At 44.0% G+C, this 15,137-nt stretch overlaps 1 protein-coding gene across 1 annotated transcript; it reads right to left on the bottom strand.

Annotated features, from left to right (window-relative positions):
* Positions 1 to 545: 545 nt before the first annotated feature.
* Positions 546 to 10,243, bottom strand: si:ch211-149e23.4 (uncharacterized). The gene is made up of 14 exons (XM_061072571.1): positions 10,177 to 10,243; positions 7,930 to 8,256; positions 7,474 to 7,782; positions 5,521 to 5,802; positions 5,282 to 5,438; positions 4,603 to 4,772; positions 4,230 to 4,511; positions 3,800 to 4,102; positions 3,417 to 3,701; positions 3,162 to 3,327; positions 2,390 to 2,550; positions 2,190 to 2,265; positions 973 to 1,000; positions 546 to 826 (listed from the first exon to the last, which is right to left on the bottom strand). Exons 1-14 carry the CDS (start codon positions 10,241 to 10,243, stop codon positions 710 to 712), a joined length of 2,730 nt encoding a protein of 909 aa, XP_060928554.1. The 3' UTR covers positions 546 to 709.
* Positions 10,244 to 15,137: the final 4,894 nt, after the last annotated feature.

Raw genomic sequence — 15,137 nt, 5'->3', positions numbered from 1 at the left:
TTAGGTTAGCAGCATACTAAAGCAGTAATAAAAAGGAGGGATTAGTGTGACACTAGCATTGATATGATTTTAATAAACTAGGTAAGAAGGAGAAATAACAGAACGTCTGAGAGAATTCTGAAATGAATTTTGCGGTGTGGCTAAAAACGGATTCACTTAGCTGTGTGCATATTCATTTGCCACTAGAGGGCGTAACGGCACTGTGGTCTCATGTGGGGGGGCTGTGGGTCCAGTCTGCTGTCATCCGGATCATATAAGGCATCAGAATTTTATTTATAGAATTACTCTGGTGACAACAGATGTCCCCACTGAATCATTCGACCAAAGATTACACGAGGGCAGATGGAGAGTGAGAAGGGTGTCAGCCGTCTGGACATGTGTTAGTAATGGTGCAGTCACATGGTAACAAACACAAACAATATATTATTTATACATGATTTTATTGTCACACACCTGAGAAAACAACATGCACAGAAAACGAGACCAAAATTCAAGTATAACATGAAAAAGTGCAAAAAGTAATGCTTTTAAAAATCAATGGCAACTTAATAAGAACTTTAAAAAGAATAAAAGCAGTGGCTCCTTTCACTTAAGTTCAGTCACGTATAAAACACATTGAACTCTTAAACAGTGCTGCAGTGAGCTGAAGCCTTTGTATCAAGTAAAGCTGAACGCTGTATTAAAAAACAAACCACCTTCACTATCCTCCTCACACCGCACTCCTCACATCGATGATGATGGAGTAATTGAGCAGCTGAGCATATTCCTTGCTGTTGTTTTCTACCATCGCTGGCTTCTTCACCACAGGAGAGCCGAGCTCCTTCTCCTGAATTCAAGAGAAGGAGGTAAGATCAGGTAAGAGCAGAGGTTATTTTAGGTTCCTGATTCATATAAAGGGGCAAAATCTGAGATCACAAGGTGAAATTAGAGTGAAAATTTGTAAATTTAAATTATATCAAGATGTAGTTTTACCTTATTTGGACTGCTTGTATTTCTTGTGCTGCAAAAGAAAACAAAAAAAACTTGTATTAGTCGTCTGAAAAGGCCTGTTTGGATTTTATTGTTTTGTTTATGAGGAAGTTGGACATCACCACTAGATGACACTGTGGCTCAATCGGACACAGTTCAAGTAGACATGTTGCAGGTGCTAATACATTATGTGACAGGAATATTGATGCAGAGGAGAGGGGATCCGAGTCCTCATCATTGATCTCTGATGTCAGAAGCAGCAGCTCTCTTTGTACGTTATGACCCTATCGACATCAACTCAATGAAGACCTGCTGATTTCAAAAATGTGTCCCCGCTAGTGGACGGGAGGGGGTGGGAGTCGGGGTCCACATCGGTCCCAAAATAGCGCCTCTCCCTGGGAGTCATGTTTTTATGTGTATGCTTGTTGTACACTGGGCGACTGACCTTCCCGAATTAGCCTGACAGGACAGGACCCACCCACTGGAGCAAGGCATAATGGGACAGAGGGTCCGTCAACCAATGGCACCTTGACCAAATGTTCTGACCACAGAGGCAGGCCTATTGAAGGAGCCTCTGAACCACCAGCTTCATTCACAGGCCTGATCTGATCCTCACAAACATTCCTGGGAATAGTTCAGACTTTGGCGTCGAACGTGGACATGTGGAAAAGTCTGCAGCCAGACGCCGTAAAGCAGCTCGAGCATCGGGACAGATTTCCCACATCAGTTGTAAAAGACGTGTGACTCACAGATATTTTCAAGCACCATCGAGATTAAGAAATGGTTTTGTGGCTTTTTATTTTTCATTGACGATTGGCAGCTCGAGTTTCATTACTCTAATGTGGACTTTTTGAACCGTTCACCTTTGCTTTGGCTAAGGGGCTTCGAGGATAATGGGCCAACCAACAGCAGTCGAGTGCAGACGCAACACTGCTAAAAGCCAGACAGCAAACTGGAGATATGAATCTGTTGTTCACACAAACTGAGGGAACATTTTCTACCTGTCTACGATGAGGGCTGCGGCGGCACCTGTCTGCTTCAGCCACATTGCTTCCTGTTTATGAATAACTGCACGACACTGGGGTTTTGGTTAGTTGGGTTAACGATCCACACATCCTGTTTGTGTCGTTTATGACTCTGGCAGCGTTGGCCTCATTTGCCCAGCAACACATTACCTGCAGAGCGGCGACCTGTCATCTGCAGGGGGGCAATTAACTCACCAGCACACCCAGAGAGCCACGGCGAGGATGATGATGAGGGCCAAGGCCGAAGAAACGCAGATCATGGCGGCCAGCGCTGCAACACACGCACACACACACACAGATACATCACACAAAATCCACAAACATCCCACAGATCAAACAGATTTTGTTGGTACGATCGTGTCTCGAGGAAATCAGAAACGCAACATGGCACTTACCGAACTGTTTGAACTCGCTCGTGACCTCCACTTGAATCTTGACCGCGGCCACGTGGTGATAGAAGGAGGCAGAGCAGGTGTACAGGCCTTCGTCCCGATCCGTGACCCCCGCCGGGAAGACCACAGCCAGCCCCTCCATGTGGACCAGCGAGCCGTCACTCCTGAAACACAAGGAACTTCTAAATCAATTTGCCCTCGGAGGAAAAGTTTGACATTTGTTGGAAATATGCTTATTTGCTTTATTGCCATTACGGACAGGTGCAGAGAAGATTGATTCCGTGCTCTTGTCTGGAAGTTTACTGCACCCGGCCAAGAATTAATCCCGCACATAAATCCTTATAAAACCACAAGTCCTTTTTTACACTTTTGCTCTTTTTATTTCAATACAGAAAAAACAAGCATGATATAACTTGTTCATTTGTGAGCATTTTTAAAGCTTCTTTTAAAGGTGAATGTTGTTATCTTTGGACAGAGCTAGTTGGTTTCCCCTGTTTCCAGTATAAGCTACGTCAACCATCTCCTGGCTGTAGATCTTCGTATCTCCAGTCACACTCAATCAATAAAGCATATTTACATATTTAGCAAAATGTCAAACCACTAATTGCAATTCACGTCAAAGCGCTACAGCATTAATGTTATGCAAACAATCCAGTTTAGCTGATCATTCTTAACTCTATCAGTATCAGTTCCTTTAATATATGGGAACATTAAATTTAGTGCCGTTCACTGTGTGTGCAGGTGCTTCCCCATGATGACCATAATGATACACCACCTCTTGCAGCTGAGGTCATACTGTGGCACGTTGCCTTCCACTCGGAGCAGTATTTTCTGGTTGTGATCATTTTCCTGGAGAGCCAGTCTGTGGATGACGGCTTCACCACTGTAGCGGCGATTCTTCAGAGGAGTCGTGCGGTTCAGGACTCTCACGGAGGAGATATCTGCAGGAAAGTCAGTTCAACCTCGTTTCTTTGATGCATTTATGTGAATTTCTACATTTAGATGGAGTTGAGTGTGCTTTTGAACTCACAGTATCTGGGAATGTGAACGGTCCTCTTTTCTGTGTTCCCATGTTTAAACTGGTACACACAGGTCAGGTCCTGCCCCTCATGAAGGGCCAGTGGAAACTGATAAGTCAGCCGGGCTCTCAGGGAGCGTCCCTCATACTCTGAGTGCAGGGATGTTTGACCTTTGGCATTGTCCGGAAGAACCCAGGTGAGGTTTGTCCCGTCAGCCTCTCCCCTGAAGGCACACACGACCAACCAGAGGTGCGAGTCCCGCTGTCTGACCAAAGACACGTCCAGCAGAGGGGCTCCTGAAAGACAAGAAAGGGTGACAGGAAGGAAATGAGCAGCTGGGCGAGGGTGTGAGTGTGTCACAGAAAGAAACCTTTCAAAGAAACGAGTAACGTACTCTGCGCAGGAACGTGTACTGTTCTTCTCTCTGATGCCTCCAAGCTTGGGTGCTCCACCGTGCAGGTCAAATTCAGACCGGCATACAAAGACGTCAAGAAGTGAACGGAGCTACGGACTGAAACCGAGCCATCAGCCTGGACTTCAGGCTCTGACAGGTTACCCACAATGCTCTCGTCACTGTTTCCAACATGCCAGGTTATAGCTGCTGCAGAGGCAACACTGTCTGCAGAGCAGTCAACCTTCGTGAACTGTTCACCATCTTTCCTCTCGGTGCTGGAGTTGATGGTGATGTTAGTTCGAGCTGTGAGGGAAAGAGAAGTGAAACCAGAGGATGTGAGGTGTTTCGTTGGAGAAGTAGATCAAATCGACGGTGTTTGCATGGCCAAATGTGTCCACTACTGATCCCTCGCTTGATTTGTTGAACCTACCACAAAGAGGCAGCGTTATGCTTCTGGTCTCTGGCTCCTCAAATGCCGGGTGATTTATCACACACTCTGCAGTGAGCTCTGAGGGTGAGCAGGCAGGGAGGAGAAAAACTCCCGTGACAGAGTGGCTTCCATTATGAGAAGTGAAATTGGACCAAGAGGCTCCGGACACACCCTTCGGTAGAAGCCAGGATATGTTGGCTGCAGGAACAGCATCAGCTGCTGAGCACTCAATCACCCGGTGTCCACCTTTAGTCTGCAAATCAACTCGTATGGTGGGAGGAACTGAGGAGAAGCGTGGAGAGGAGGTTCCACATTAACATCACATACGATGCTTGGAATTCACCATGAGAGAAGCACTCACAGGTTCACCTACCAGGCCGAGGATCACAAGGATGAACTGTGATGTTGATCTGCAGCATTGCTTTAAGACGATGATAGGAGACGACACACTCGTACAGGCCGGAAAGCTGAAACTCCACCGGACCCTGAACCGTGAGGCTCCTGCCAACCAGCTCCAACCCTGTGGGCAAGGGGCCGTCATCTCTGAAGAGACACACAAGCAAATGCACAAAGAGAGATTCCAGCTTCAGTTTTAAAATGATTCAGCAATTACAAAATGATCAAAAATGTAAAATTGAATAAACAATCATTTAGACCAGGAAATGTGTTTAAAGGGCTCCTGCTGTCTAACACTTGTGGTTAGACGCCACCCAATGTGTGACCACATCCTCCAGAAGATATGGAACTTGTTTCAGTCTTTATGTACAAATAGTTCAAACCACTCATGAGAAAAACTAAAACGCCATTATATCTGATTTACACTAGAAATGGTGATTGACAGCTGCTAGTCTGTCGAGTTTATAATATATATAGTAAAACTTTTGAAAAATGGGAAGAAAATGCCAAAAATGGAAAGAGAAAATTTAAATACGTAAAATTAATCAAAAATAAAAATAAATCTATGAAAAAATGTATTACTAAAAGTTGAGATAACCCTCAGGAAATCATGAGATTGTTTTCCAGATCTGAAGCACCTTCAGTCTCCCACTTACTTTGTGCAGGTGATATTGTAACGTGGCAGATTCCCAACGACCTTGAGGCCGATGACAACTCCACGCTCTCCTTCCTGCAGCTCTAAACTCTCAGTGCGTTTGAAGTCGTCACTGTTGTTTCTTGTCTCTGAGTTCAACAACTGAACTCCAGTCAAATCTGTGGATCAAACAGAATATCTGTGGTGAACTTTCACCTCAGGAGCATCAGCAGAGTTTTTCCAGACACTGGCGGTACTCACAGAAAGTCGGCAGAGTTACGGCTCGTGACTGGACTTGTGCAAACTTGAGATGTTTAAACACACAGGTGACGTTGTGGCCCTGGTACACCGCTGCAGGGAGGACGACTGAGATCCTTTGCATGTCTGAGTCTGTGACGTTTTCTCTTTCCAGCTCCTCATCCCTGCTCAAAGCCAGGGAGATGTCAGTGTCGGGTCTCCCTCCAGAGGAAATGCACGAGACCACCCAGAACTCGTTTCCTTCTCGCTGTTCCATCTTTGCTTTAATGGTCACATTTGGCCTCGCTGCAGAGCAGGAAGAAAAGCGAGAAGAGGTTTTCTTTCACAGGCTCTCATGTTTTTTCCAGTGAATTAAAATAGTCAGATATCAAGTGAAAGGCTCAAGGTGTTTTTGTTTAATAGGAAGCTCGGGCCGGATGAGCTGGATGTTAGCTAAACACAGACCATAAGGGGCTTCTGCTTGGGTTTGGGAGACATAGACTTATCACCTGTCCCATCTGTTGGCCGGGTTGCAGCTGAGAGCAGATGTCTGGCCCAGCTGCCGTCCAACCAAAGCTGAGACGACCACATGCTTTAATACAGGGCCTCGGCAGAGATCACAATCTATTATCAAATACATAAAAGCTGCAGTGTCATGCTATAGCCAGCCTCCCCTAATGAGTAAGAGGAGTGAGCTAACGGCTCTTAATAGCTCGGTTGGCGGGGAAGGATTTGTACGATTTAAACACTTTGGCTTTGAATTTTCCATCTGTTAACACCTAAAGTTATGTGTGGATTTTTACCACAGCAGTTAGAGAATTACCTAAGCTGCAGTGATTCAGTGGACTGTGAATGCATCGTGGACAAATGAGCCTGGCTTATGCTAATGAGATTGTAATCGTAAACCTGCTGTATGAACAGCCATGGAGGGATTTTAACGATTTGCACTGCCCGAAGTGAAGCTGGATGCAAAGGACTTTCAAAAACATATTAAATAGTAAATTAACTAATTTAGAATTGAAACAACTCAACAGCTTGACCTGTACTGTGTTGCTTCCGGTCGGGGGCTTTCAAAATGTAATCTCTCTTCGCATGGTGGTGCATCAAGAGCATTCAAAGGTAGAAGCCCAAATGAAAATGGTCACCTATTTTGTTATGTGTCATGTCTGTTAGAGCTTACACATTGGGTTGCAACTTTACATTATCAGGTTTGTTTGAGGTTCAAACTTGGCAGGTTACTGTTGCACCAGCTGTTTTTTGGCAGTATTTAGGTTTTTTGTCACAAGTTCAAAATGCAAGTGCAAAATCATTCATCTGGGGATTATCTGTGCAAAATTAAATGACGTAAAAACAATGTGAATATATGTAAACATCCTACATGCTTGCCTTTTGTCAAACTGCATTAAATGTTCACCTTGTAAAGTTAATAAAAAAAAAAACTAATAAGTGGATACATCTTTGCCACAAGGAAGGTGCAAGTCTAAAATGAAGATGTGTTGATCCTATGCATCATCAATACTTTATGAGATGAAAGAACTTTGTTGGTGAAATGTGCAAAATCTGCCTTTTTTTAACCACTTAACAAGACTCAAGAGTGAGAACTTTTCTTGTCAAAAGAATGAGTAGCAATGCAGTCACCGAACAGCAAACTGCACTTTGGTATGAAATTAAATGATTGATTAGTTAAACGGTTATTGCTGCATTATGGTTTTTCCATATGCGTAAAACCAGTGAAACGCATCCCCACATGAATGCATTACTCTGCCCATTGTGATTTATGGTCTGTCACTGTGTTTTTGTGGAGCGGGGGGGAAGTGACGGTAAACGTGAAAAAATCAGCAGGAGACAGTTATTGTTGAGTTTATGCTAAGTCATGATTACAAAACTCTGACTGCTGATGCGATACAACGCTGTTTATCACCTCCTTGCAACAAACACAACAAGAGAGATGCAAAGTGCTGCTGAGTGCGTGCGTACTGTAGGTCTCCACCCTCACTGTGGTGAGTGTGGGCTTTGGGAGGGTCGGGTGTTGAACCTCGCAGGTCACGCTGTCCTCGTCCTGCAGGTGCGTGGGGAAGCGGAGGATGCTCTGCTGCGTGAACGTGCCGTCTGAGTGAGCTGTGCTGCTCACGTTGACAGTGAAGGGGTAATCTGAGGGAGTGCGGCCGGGAAGCACCCAGCTGATCTGAGGTGAGGGCCTGCCCCCTTTGGCTGAGCATGACACCGACTGAAAGTGAGTGCCATTTATAGTCTCAGCATTCACGAGGACCTGCACATCAGGCCGAGCTGTGAACAAAGTGAGACGTTAAACATGTCAGCCATGCACGTGTGTCTGAAAATGAATTAAAATGAGACAGTTGTGACCCTATGGAGCCAGACATTTAAATCATAACCTCATCTAAACAAATGAAAGACATTATTGGCTTGACTTACCTAGAACAGTGACAAAAGCTCTGTCAGAATAAGATGCCTCTTCAGTTTCAAACTCACAGAGGTACTCGCCCTCTACGTCCACACTGGACACTTTCATCTGGACCGTTAGGTTGGTGACAGACTCCGGCTCCGAGAAGTGGTCGCGGGCAAACGGTCGACCATTTGAAAATCCTGCCAGTCCCCTGGATTTAACTCTAGAGTTAATTTGACGAGTCCACTTGGCGCTCTGGATCTCACCGTCGCCCCGGTATCTGCAGCTCAGGTACACGACTTCTCCCAGGACTGCCGTGACGTTCTTTGTGATCTCGATCGGCTCTTCGCTCTGATCTGAGAACAGCACAACGAGAGGTCATAAGTTCATCTGAGCCGTCTTCGAAATTGCAAACACAAGCAGACCAGTGATGTGTTGAGGGAGAAAATGTGATTGTTCCTGGTTCCTGAGACGACAGACGGCCGGCTGATAAATGTCCATTGTTGTGCCTATGAAAGGGGTTTGTGCACATCCTATTGTGTTTCCCTGGTTAAGTGAAATGGTGATGGATGAGGCAGCCTAACCGGGTCAGTGGTCATGAGGTTGTCATTTATTTTATCATGATTAGAACGTTCCAATAATCAATATACACTAGAGTAAGAGTTTGCAGAAATGCTAACATTGCTTTGAGTGCGAAACGGTAATGTCAGCATGTCAACAAAGTCACAATGACCATGCTAATGTGCTGATGTTTAAGAAGAAACCTTCACTATTATCACGATCTTAGTTTTGTGTGTTGACAATCTGACGTAACTAATCAAATGCCATTCGCTTAAGGTGTTTGGTCAAAAACCCACGAGGGATAATTACAAGGATAATGAAATTAGAAAATTGTCTCAAACTGCCTCATTACGGTTCTGCCACATCCTCCTCGAAGAAGTTGGCCGATGAACTGGGACACAGCTCATATACATTCTGCCTTGTCCCCTCTGCAGTGCATAGATAACAGAACCGTCCAAAAGTTACGCCCTGATCCATATCCCGACTCCAGCAACCTCATCCCTTCGCACCATTGAGAAATCAGCAACGATTAGAGCAGGCCTCACAGAAAAGGACATTTAATAGAAGCTGGCAGTTTTTAGCACTTGCAGAAGGGACAGCGTGTGGACTCCAGTGAATACCAAGTACCCGTCACTCTGCTACCTCTGCTGACTTCATCAAAGTGCACTTGAGGACACACTTTGCACTATCAGCTGCTTGAAGCCAGACCTTCTATTCAGCTTCGGATGCACGATGAGTAAAATGGCGACAGCTTGCTGCAGCACTGCTTCGTGGATAACCAGTGAACACACAGCCAGCTGCTGCAGCCTAAAATAGGCTGCGTGCATCAAACACAGTTCAAGGCTGAAACACTGTTGGTTTTATTTTACATAACGGAAACAAGGTGGAGAGAATCCAAAAGGACACAAAGAGAGAGAGAGGGAAATAAATATGCTCTATCAGTTCAATTATGCCTAGTGGGTTCATACTTCATTTGCCCTTGCAGGTTATTGCCAAAATAAATGTCAGCCAAGCATGGAGAAGGCACACCTTAAGGATACAAGTAAAGTAATAACTGAGAGGAGAATAAAAAAATCATGCATTCATGCACTGCATCATATTTCCTGAGCCCCAGGGTCTTCATTCTCCCACCAAACGCATCACCAAGCACAGACACAGCAACTCTATCCTCTGCAGACCGGGGGAAGTGGTAAACAAATAAAAGAGTTTCGGCTTCGCAGGAAAACTGCTTTTTCACACATTTAAACTTTCATCTCCAGCTGGCACCTCACTGTGACTCTGCAGATTTGACTCAACCCAAAACCAAACAGCAGGATCATCTAAGTAAAGTTGATCCTGCTGAGGGTTGTCCCCTGACACAATGAAAAAAATCAACAACATTTTAACGACGCTCATATATTAACTTTAAAAGGCTGTAAACAAACTAATGTGGTTTTAGGTGACACTGCTGATCAATAATAATAATAAACGGACAGCCAGAGTAACAAAACCAACATGCAATCAGTCATAAATTGCAGAAATAGATAGTTTTTAAAAATGCATCTGGCATGAGGCTTTATTGCCTGTGTGCATTTATAATTGGACTAATCACTCAGGAAAACCATGGCTGCACTGTTTCGTGTGAATGCCACAGGTTAAATAAGACCTACAGGGCCAGTAAAGTAAGCTCATAAACAGCTGACGGTCACAGACGGACTGCAGCTATGCAGACTTACCCCGAATTTCCAAGCAGTGAGCAACATTCATGAAGAGACCCAAAATCAACAGCCCCAAGCATCCCATGATGGTGTCATCGAGTGAAATAGACTGAGTGCATGTGAGACATAAAGGCATTTAAAGTGTGTGTTCTGTGGTTTATGGTTATAGGTACACACCCTCTGCAGCTGACACTGATGTGCATGTGCCTTTGTGCGTGCACGCTCACAGCCACACACACACAGGCACACGCACACGCACACTGGGTATGTGCATGTAGATCCACTTCTCCCTTTAGCTTTCTAAAACCATTATTGTCCCTCTGTGCACGGGAGTCCCTGCAGATTTACATGTCTCTCACGGTTTTCGCTGCTCAGATGCCCACGGTCCGAGACGCCACGCAGGAAGTGTCTGTTCAGTTACTCAGCCACCTCATATAGAAAGGCGCCTTGGGAAGTGGTAAAGCCATGCATCATTCATACCGGCCCCGTCCCTGCACGGCCCTCAGAGACCGCCTGTCTCCCTGCTGCTCACGACCAGCAGTTTGGGAAATCACTCACCTCTGGGTATTGTTTTATTGCATAATGCTCCTCTAATTCACTTTGAGTGAACGCTGTGTGTGTGTGTGTGTTTTTCAGTCAGATGTATTTGCTGAACACAGTTTCTCACCCTGCGAAGAAAATCTGCAAACAGAAGCAAATGTGGACGTTTTTGTTGAAGAGCTCTGCGTTAAACAGCAGTTCAGGACATTTAAATGTGAATCTTGTTTCCTGTATAAGTTGATCAAGTTTCAGTCTTGAGTCATCCACACCACATGAGAATGACAGTTTACTACTCGACAATTACAAAAAGGAAAAAAATGCAGACAACACAATTTGATGACATATGCAACGGCTTCATCTGGAACGAAACTGGCAACTGTGGTGAGAAATGTTGAAGTGTGTGAACAAATTGTGACGTGTCTTAGTCTCACTACGGCACAATCAATGTACTGCTGGTGACAAACATCCTTTAAAAAAAGCCTTTAAAGGCCTTTTCTTATCTTATCTAAAAACGTGGTGCAAATGACCTTGTTTGAGTCAAATTTGAATGTCGGGGGCAGAATGGAGGCATTTATGTTTTTTTCTGTTGTTTTTTACGTTTGAAGAAGTGGTCACCATTATCTTCAATTGTATTGGATATGGCTACAAAGCAGTTTACCCCTGAAACTCCAAAAGTGTTCAGTGGACTCAAACACTTCAACCATCCCTCCAACGGCATAGTGGTGAGTAGATAATGAGGGAATTTCCATTTTTGGGTGAACTATCCCTTTAATCTAGATTTGAAAGTGCTTCAAAGAGTTTGGAGTAACTGCTATCGGAGTGTTGTTGGAGCCAAAGTATCATATCTTGGTCTCTTGAGTTTCTGTTCAGTTATTTTGTTTTGGATACAGACTAAATAAAAGATGAAGGGAAATCAAACTGGGACTTTTCAAATCTATATTTACAAATCAGCTTCTGCGTCACAGATCGATGACAGAGCTTTTGGTGGGGATGATCAAAGCCAGACTAAAGCGTTAATTACTTCCAGTCTCGCTCCTCAACCTGATTCTTACCACAAACGATGATATCTCCGGAAGGTAAAACACAGTTCAGTCCATCAGTGAAATTACATGCAACATTTGATTCTGGGGGGGCAAACATTCGACGCATAGTTGTGTCTATCTCTTAAAACAAAGTGCAATCACATGAACGTGGAGCTGGAGGTAATTTGGACCTGCTAATCAAATTACCTGAAGTGGTTATTCCCCGAAGGTGGGCGGAATTTGGAATAAGGGTCTGGAACAAATTCCGTCTTTTCCGGGTGTGCCCTACTGTCTGCGAGCTAATGCATTTCACTGATGACGAACTGTTAACATCTCACAGACCAGGTATTTATAGACTTTACAGATGTACTAACGGCGTCCTGTTCGCCGGGCTGTCTATCGAGCCATCACTTCCTCTATGGCCTTGTTGAAATACAGCTGGAAAAAGGTGGTTGGTGATCGGCCAGTAATAATGAGTGTGCAGTAAAACACCAGCAAACCTGCCTGTGAAGGGTTGTGTGTTAACCTACTTAACTCTGTGGGACCTTATCATCACTTTCTCCAGGAGGGAAAATCACCGATCATCTGCACCATCTCTTCCTGCTGTTATTCATTCACAGCTGAATTATCATGAAGCCTCCAGCCCTCCCACACACACACACACACACACACACACACACACACACACACACACACACACACACACACACACACACACACACACACACACAGACACAATCAACAAAACAGATTCCGCTCTTGTCACACACACTTGATTGATACACCACTATCAGTCTGAGTCACATTCCGGAATTGGCCTGTGACACTGCTGGCATTTGTGCACAAAGAGAAAATTAAAGGAAATATCAGTACCATGCTCTTCTCTCTGGGCTAAATAAATCTTCATGTACAATCTAAAAAGGTTCCCGTTTGTAAGGACGTGTGTGGTCTGCACTTGCAAAGAGAAATCACAGAGAAGGTTTGGTTGGCGAGGCAGACAGACAGGTTTTGTTTTGAAATAATTTGTCTTGTTTTGGCTCCTTGGCTTCAAGGTGCCTGAACAGCCTCCTCAAGCAGCCATCTTCTGACATTAGAGTTGACACTTTCCATCTTGGCCTGGATTTGGTTATTAAGTTTTATGCAGTGTCAAAAGAAGACAGACAAGCTCAGTGGCTTCGTTAATGCTGCATTTGATTCGCATCAAAGGCTGGAAATTTCCAAGATAAAAGAATTCCAAGTTTCAAGCTCAAAGCTCTTCAGAACTCATGGTTCCAAATGCAAATCATCATGAGAGAAACTCGTCTCATTATGACAGCACATAAGTATTCTTAGCGTCAGCAAAGTTTAAATGGATGCATCAACTAAACAGAGGAGCAGAAGTTTAGATGTCTTGGGGGGGGGGGGGGGGTGTCTTGAATGGTGAGACGGTGATTGGGTCCAACTAAATGTGAAGAATCTGCCTCCACAGACTCTAAATGTCACTTTAACACATTAAAATGTCTTTTTAATGTGAACCAAAGCAAAAGGTGTAGAAAAACATGTGTTTTTACAGTTTTTTTTCTTTGGACCCAGACAGGTTATGGCTGTTCCCTTGTTTCTAGTCATTTCCAATCTTTAGCTGTCTTTGGCTGCATTGCAATCCTGGGGTCGTAGATCATTTCCTTGAAAAGAGGCGGCCTCTGTGGGCCACGTAGACTGCGAAAGGCTTAACTCAAATGAGACGGTCTGGTCCACGTAGGATTTCCTATTTGTGACACCAGCTTGCCCCACTTTTACCATATATTGTTATAGCTACTTTGAGTGGCTTGTTAACTTCATCGTGCAATAAATCCTGGGATAGATTTGGCCCGAGAAGGATCCATCTGTTGGATCCTCCGATGTGTTGTAATAGAATCATGCATTTTTCATCCCTGTTGGAAGGAAACTTCGAAACGGGACGGCCTAGACGATCCACTGTGAGTTCAAATGCAGCCTCAAGTGGACACAGCCCCTGAATTGAGGTGCAACCTTTTTGCTAAGCTAATAAGATCATCTTCAGCCCAATTCATGCTTCTGTGTTGAAGCTACATTGTACCCTACTCGTAGACGTGTACCCTACGCAGAGCCCCACGCCGTACCCTGACGTGCACCTAACCCAAAATTTAACTACGCGTTGACTCAGACTGCAAGAGCTGTGATTGGTCGCCTTGGTAGCATTGCATTACCGGCAGACTCGTCGCCATTTTTGAATTGAGTTGAAGGAACGAACATGAATAAGTTATATGTTTCCACAATGTGCCTTTTTAGCCAGGCTTCTGCTGAAGGGCTTTTAAGTACTAAGGATCTCATGAGACTCTTGCAAGTACCAATATGATAATGTAAAAACACTCTGTAATGTGAATAAAAGTACATTTAAAATTATACTTTTAAATCACACAAGTCAAATGTACTTAAAATATCAAAAGTAATCAGTAAAACGTAATATTTAGTCACCTGTCAGAAAGTCCGTACAGAAAATAAATACTCGCTCAGTACTTAAGTGTATAAAAATGTAACTTTGATTGATTGATACTTTTTTTGAAGAGAAAACATGCTGTGGGGCACAAACCAGTGCTGCAGGGTTACTAACCACAGACAGCTTCAAACAGGAAACACCTTTAATGCAGACTACGAGCAAATAAGTCTGATTTCTACAATCCATGCAACACAACCTACATTCATTCACAATACTGTGTTACCTTGTTTTCATGGGGCATACTATCTTATCAGCTCCTGTAAAACATATGTAATAATTTACATCCATACTGAATGACACATGTCTCGTGTTGTGTTGATGAGCTTTTGTCTGACAAGTCAAATTACTTTTCATGCTTTTCCATTACCTAACAATGTGACATTAGCCAGAGATGGAAGCTGTAAATTTCCCTCAGCTCATGTGATTCCTGGTGAGTAATAGTTTTCTATGATCACATTGTTGTGTGTTGGTCGAATGCGATGACTCGTACTGAAATACAGTTTCTCACAACCGTCAGGAAACATCTGAAAGGTCACTGAACGTACCTCTTGTGATGCAGCTCAGAACTGAAACTACTGCAAGTGCAAGCATGTCGAGTGAGTAAAAATTGAATAAACACTCGTTTTCCACAATAAAAAGATGATTAAAATAACACACACAACCACTGCTGCAGTTTTATCCGCGAGACGCAACATTTTCCGATCAATCTTTTCCTCCAACTAGATGCATCTTATCGGTTGAGGAGGCCAGGACGCTGAGTGCTTAATGGTTATTTAATTGGAGGAAATTACTCAAACAGTGATGTGGCAGAGCTGAAGATGATGCATCTGATGTCCAGGTCACGAGGCCGTTTATGTACTTCAGCAGCCGAGCTCATGCTTGTGAGTGCTTAATGGTTATTTAGTTGGTGGAAATTACTCAAA

Source organism: Limanda limanda, chromosome 6 (genome assembly GCF_963576545.1).
Source record: "Limanda limanda chromosome 6, fLimLim1.1, whole genome shotgun sequence".
NCBI lineage: Eukaryota > Metazoa > Chordata > Actinopteri > Pleuronectiformes > Pleuronectidae > Limanda > Limanda limanda.
The sequence above is the reverse complement of the archived record's forward strand: the minus strand, read 5'-3'. Positions and strand labels throughout refer to the sequence as shown.

Bases quoted from the DNA above. Each gene is read 5' to 3' on its own strand.
- si:ch211-149e23.4 (XM_061072571.1), bottom strand. From the start codon at position 10,243: ATGGGATGCTTGGGGCTGTTGATTTTGGGTCTCTTCATGAATGTTGCT. The intron at 5,439-5,520 runs GTGAGTACCGCC...TTTGATCCACAG, and splicing joins CGTAACTCTGCCGACTTTCT to ATTTGACTGGAGTTCAGTTG. The intron at 2,266-2,389 runs GTAAGTGCCATG...CGTGTGTTGCAG, and splicing joins GAGCGAGTTCAAACAGTTCG to CGCTGGCCGCCATGATCTGC.